The 5,682-nt window shown below is 54.8% G+C and overlaps 1 protein-coding gene across 3 annotated transcripts in view; it reads left to right on the forward strand.

Moving 5' to 3' along the window:
- LOC103903599 (MOB kinase activator 1A) overlaps positions 1-5,455 on the forward strand; it is an 11,153-nt gene extending 5,698 nt beyond the window's left edge. The window contains exons 2-6 of one of the 3 annotated variants that reach the window (XM_009284831.2): positions 525-691; positions 1,786-1,879; positions 3,842-3,975; positions 4,097-4,260; positions 4,364-5,455. In XM_009284831.2, the coding sequence (XP_009283106.1) occupies positions 525-691; positions 1,786-1,879; positions 3,842-3,975; positions 4,097-4,260; positions 4,364-4,498 (694 nt within the window). In that variant the 3' untranslated portion in view covers positions 4,499-5,455. Of the gene's footprint in view, positions 1-524; positions 692-1,785; positions 1,880-3,841; positions 3,976-4,096 lie in introns of all 3 variants that reach the window. The other 2 variants (XM_009284839.2, XM_019473508.1) reach the window with 2 other exon arrangements.
- The last annotated feature ends 227 nt before the right edge of the window (positions 5,456-5,682 follow it).

Consider the following 5,682-nt stretch of genomic DNA (forward strand, 5'->3'; position numbering starts at 1 on the left):
GGAGTTGTGCGATGGCTCGGCTGCTGAGCACAGCTGTCGGTACGACGCAGCAAGGGAAGATTACGACGATGATTTGCATTTTGGGGCTGGAGTCTATTAAGTCGCTATTTTTAGCTAGCTGTTTCCTACGGTGCGTTTGAGTGCTGAGCGTCTAATATTTGCCGCTGTCAAACTGACCTAGCGGTAGTCGGCAGGTTGTTTCATTCCCCGGCGGAGTTACATGGGCTTTTCTTTCCGTGATCGAAAGCAACTGTTGCTTGATGAGTCTTCGGGCCTTTGCACCGAACGTTCGTGGTTGTTAAAAAGGGCAGGCGAAAGAGGGAAGCGTGCAGGCAGCTTTTTTGTGGCGCCGTCAGAAACGCTTCGGCTTGCACGTAGGATCTGGCCGCCCCTACGGCGGGGGAAACGGGGAAGGGCCGGCGTCACCCCGGTTAAGCGCCGGGTGGTGAGGGATAATACGGGAAGCGCTTCTGGGAAGGGAACGCTGTTAAAGGATTAACTGGAAATGTCTTCTCTCTTGTCAGTGGGAGTCGATCTTCGAAAACATTCAAACCCAAGAAGAATATTCCCGAAGGCTCCCATCAGTATGAACTCTTGAAACATGCGGAAGCGACTCTGGGGAGCGGTAACCTTAGACAGGCGGTTATGTTGCCGGAGGGAGAGGACCTTAACGAGTGGATCGCAGTTAACAGTAAGCCTTATGAAAGAGGGATCCGCCCGAGCGTGGAGGTGGAGTGGGATAACCAAATATCTCTGGTTTTTATCCTTAGAAGAACCCAAAACTTCCCAAATGAAATTCTTATCCCAGGCGTGCTCTGTTTAGGGAACCGAGTTGGGAAACTAAGGAAAGTAAGCGGCGTGACGTGCCGACGGCAGATGGTCGAAGGGACGTTGCGCTCCTGAAGCTCCTGAAGCGTGCAAAAAGCGAGAAACAAACCCGTGCCGTTGTGGTTTCGGGGTGGGGTTTTTTGAGTTCAGACTTGCAAAGGCGATTAGGTTTGTGAATGGTTATTTTTGTACTGGGGAGTAAGCCTCGAGTATTGATATTTGGAATTACAAAGTTAGCGTTGTCGGCTGCAAAAATGGTGACAGCGAATAGTCTAGGGAAAAAGCGGAACCGTATTCTCCACTGAACTTTAGGTTTGTGGAGTTTCTTTTTTGTTTTCTTTTTTCCTTTTATTATTGCTGTACGCGTGGTTAAAAAAGCCAAATATTACCAATCTATTTTGCTTTTAGCAGTCGTTCTGTTCTCCCTGGCCTTGAACTTTTGTTTCTTAAATCTATTTTGCTTTTAGCAGTCGTTCTCCCTGGCCTTGAACTTTTGTTTCTTTGGAGGTTAGTGGAGAAAGAAGTAGTTCTGAGCAATGGAAAACAGCAAGTCAGGCCACAAGCGTTCAACCTAAGGAAGGTCTCCCGTATCGTCAAAATCAGTCGGGGTTTTGAGGTGCTGTCATTTTTTAAAGGTGCCTGGAACCTAAAGCAGTCGTTTCCGAGGTACGGAAAGCTAAGTGGCGCTCCATGCCGTACAAATCGGCTAGGGGCAGTAGCCGGCGGGTGAAAAATTGACGGAGCGATTCCAATTCCTAGATGGTTGAAATGTCTCGAAGTCATCGGCCGCGTGACCTCGTACGGAAGGGGGATGTTTGTTTTCGCCGAGAGCTTTGCGGCACGTTCACCCCCGCGACGGTGATCCTCGGAGGCTGCGTCAGCCGAACGAGAGCGAACCGGTCCTCCGGTCCGCTTTGCGTTTGCGCTTTGAGTAAACTCGATGCGTTTCGTTTCCAGCGGTGGATTTCTTCAACCAAATCAACATGCTGTACGGGACCATTACGGAGTTCTGCACGGAGGCGAGCTGTCCGGTCATGTCCGCAGGACCGAGGTACGAAGTTTACTGCGGTCTACGGCCGCAATTTAAATGTGGGGAAGTAGGCGGGTGCGCGGGTTGCTCGAGCGTGCGTAGAAAGAAGCTAAGAAGAGGATGGGACGTGTCCAGGATCGGGTCGAGGCGCAGCATCGTGCTCCCCCGGCGTCGTTCACCCACGCGTGAAGCCACGCTGTCTGTTAAGGGGGCTGCGTGGCATTGGTAGCCGTCGGTTTGTCTGGCGTGTTGAGTATCTGTCCAGGGGAAGCGTGCGTGGGGATCTCTTTTTTCCCCCCGTCGATCGGATCCCTACGTTGTTTGGAAGCTGAAAAGATGCGTCGTTGAAATGGTTTTAGGGAAAATGAGAGATTTAACATGACTGGAAGCGTCTGGTCTCGCTGTTTTAGGGAAAATGAGAGATCTAACATGACTGGAAGCGTCTGGTCTCGCTGTCAAAGCCTCACAGAAACCTCTCGATGTGCCGTCTCGCAGAGCCGGTGCTCTGAGAGGCCGTAGCGCGTTTTTTTTCTGAGCACGAGCGATTCTAAAGATGCTGCTGCCGGCACGGGGCAGGACGTGAGGCAGGCGAATGCTCAGGTCGGGTTACTGTACGGTGGCGTGCGATGGCCGTGCAGGGAGGAGGGGGCAGCCCGACGCTGTCGTCGTCACGGAAAGTTAAAGCTGGGAAGGGAACCTCATGCTTATAGAGACGGGTACGTGCAGTAGGGAATGGCTAAGTGTCTTTTGGGTCCTGCCGACCCCTACCCCGCATCGAGGCTGCTATCACCTGCCCTGTTGAATCAGCCGGGCCTGAAGCATGCTTCTCCTGGCGCAGGCCGTGAAAAGGGCGTGAAGCGTGTGTTGACCCGAGGCGGTTTTAGGGGCTGTCGTCCCTCAATTCGCCCTGGCGCCCGTCGTGCGGGCGGTGGATTTCAGGAGACGCGTTTAGCTAGCTGACGTAGCGTAACTGCTTTGTAGGAGAAGGTCGGGGCATCGCGGAAGGCAGAAAGGAAATAGTGAAGGTGTATTTGGGGCACCTTGTTGTTTTTAGGAGGTGCGAATACCCGCGGGGGGGGAGAATATTGCGCGTTGGTTCCGCGCTTGTGTATTTTGTCGAGGTGAAGCTGCAGCAGGGTGTCTTGTTTGTAAGGTTGTTCGAGGCTCTTTGTTTTTCGGGGCCGCAGCGTGGAGTCTGGCCGGCGGGCAGTATTTGTAGGGTGCCGTTGTAATATCCTGCCCCACTTTTCTACCCAGAGGTATCTAGATTGCAAGTTCCTGCTTCTATATTTGGGGACGTTTCCTGTAACGACTTCCTGTTTAAATGGCACCGCTTGTTTTCGCTTGTCGTCGGTCGAGAGGCGACAGTCAAAACATGGGGTTTTTTCCCCCTGCTTTTGAAGGATTCTGCAAAAGATGGCAGAGGAAGCGGGTTGTGTTGTCACGTAGCCTTAGAGTCAACATCTTGCCCCGGTTCGGAGGAGCCGTGGGATCGATAAGCACGCGTGTCGATTCGAGGCGGCGGCTTCCAAAAGCCTTTGGCTAATGTGCGGCCCCGGGGACGGTCTCTCGGGGAAGTCGGCCATCTTGTGCGAGGGGAGAGGGAGCGCCAAATTCCTGGGGGGTGTCTGAAAGCCACAGGTGAATTAATTCAGGTGGTGGGCGATGGCCCTGAGGCTTCCCCTTCTGGCCAGTTTTTGTCGCGTTTTAAGGAAACGTTGATGTCGGAGGAGGTTGCCACAAAAGTTGAAGTGGGTCAAACCCCGAGGGCGATCGCTGGAGCGGTCGGGATGGAGGGGTTAACTCTGACTCTGTTGTTGTGCTTGAGAAACTCGGAAAGGCGAAGCGCTGCTCTCGTCGCTTCTGAGCAGCACGAGTGTTGCAGGGTCCCTCACTGAAATAAAGAGGAAGCCGCGGGGCCCGAAAATGCGATTTTTTTTCCTGTCGGAGCACCGAATTTACTTTCCTTCCCTCGCCCCGCAGGTACGAGTACCACTGGGCGGACGGCACCAACATAAAGAAGCCGATCAAGTGCTCGGCTCCGAAGTACATCGATTACTTGATGACGTGGGTGCAGGACCAGCTGGATGACGAAACGCTCTTCCCTTCAAAGATCGGTGAGCGCGGCTGCGCGACGCAACGGGCCTCACGTACGGGACCGAGACGCTGCCGGGACGTCTCACTTCGGTACTGCTGACCAAACTGAAGGGTTTATCGGTGCGTGTTGGTGCGTTTCAGGCGTCCCTTTTCCCAAGAACTTCATGTCGGTGGCCAAGACGATCCTGAAGCGGCTGTTCCGCGTGTACGCCCACATCTACCACCAGCACTTCGATTCCGTCATGCGGCTGCAGGAGGAGGCCCACCTCAACACCTCCTTCAAGCACTTTATCTTCTTCGTGCAGGTGAGTTGTGAAACGGTGGCCGGTCGCCTGCCCCTGGGGTTTCTCGTTCCCCGTTTGCTTTTTAAAGGGGGTCGGATTTTAAGCGTCTCCTCGCCCTTTGAAGATCTACAGCTGTGGCGTGCGCTGGAAGACATGCTCGGCTCCCACCCTCCGTGCCGTGCGAACCGTGCAGCTGCGGCGGTGTGGTTTGGTTTGGTTTGGGTTTTTTTTGCAGGAAGCGTGGCCGAGTTGGCTGTAAATGCTTGAACTTCCCTCTTGGGTTTTAGCTATCGGCCCACAGCAAAAGAAACCAGGCTCGGAGGAGAACTTGGGGGGTTTGTAGCTCAAGAATCAACTCAGAAATAGCAGCAGCACCTATTTATTTTTTTTCTTTCTCAGTATTTTAACAGCCTGTTCCGTGACCGCGCGTGCAACTCATCGCGCAGAGCAGCGTGGTATTTCTCGGTGACGCGGCAGAAAAAGTTTTGTTGTCTTGAAACGCTAGAATTTCTCCAGAGAAACTGGAGAGGCGGCTGCCGCACGTCGACACGGCGGGTTCCCAGCACGTGTACGGTGGCCGGACCTGTTCTCCAGCAGCTCTTTGAGAGGCGCCTTTAGTTTTTTGTGGTGTTGTTTTCCCTGCCAGGAATTCAACTTGATCGACAGGCGGGAGTTGGCTCCTCTGCAGGAACTGATTGAGAAGCTGGGCTCCAAGGACAGATAAACTTTCCCCGGGGGAGGCCCCTTTCGGCCGCTCCTTTCCGCTTTGTACGCCAGCCACGTCTACGCTTCGCCTTCAGCGACGCAAGCCCCGAGCGGCATCAGTCTCAGAGGCCGAGCATCGCTTCTACTGTGCAGCAGCCGCAGCCTGTGTGGTTTTAAGAGCTGTTGGCTGCGCCGCGGTGACTTGCCCTGCACGGTCCACTTGGCTTTTCCGGGCTGTGTGCTCGAGCCTGGCAAGAACTGCGGTCTGGGACTCGGGTTTTGTTTCCCGCAGGCATGGGGCGAAGTTCCGAGTGCTGCACAGCTGCTTTCTACTCCCGAAGTTTTTCCTCTGGGCCCCACGGACGCCGCGCTTGGCCTGTGAGCAGCCCGACCGGGGCTAAGCCCGGGGTGTGCTTCCCCCGGGGGCCAGAGCAGAGCGGCTCAGCTTATTTTTGGAAGGGCTTTTTTTTGGATGAGGTGCACTTCGAGCCCAGCTCCGGGCGGCGGCAGGAAAAAAACAAAAGTGCCTGGCCCAAGGGGAGCCCGTCCCCTGCCCGAGCTGGAGGAGCAGCTCGGTGCTGCTGGGGGGGCTGAGGGAGGGACCCTGCTGTGCGGCAAGGCAATAATAAAGTTTCTCCTTCCTGCTCTTCTTTCAGAGGAAGAAGGGGTGTCTCTTCTTCTCCCCCGCCCCCTCCTCCTCCTCCTCCTCCTCCCTTGCAGCCCCCCCCCGCCCCGGTG

The sequence above is a fragment of the Aptenodytes forsteri genome, unplaced genomic scaffold, assembly GCF_000699145.1.
Source record: "Aptenodytes forsteri isolate BGI_AS27 unplaced genomic scaffold, ASM69914v1 Scaffold444, whole genome shotgun sequence".
Lineage (NCBI taxonomy): Eukaryota > Metazoa > Chordata > Aves > Sphenisciformes > Spheniscidae > Aptenodytes > Aptenodytes forsteri.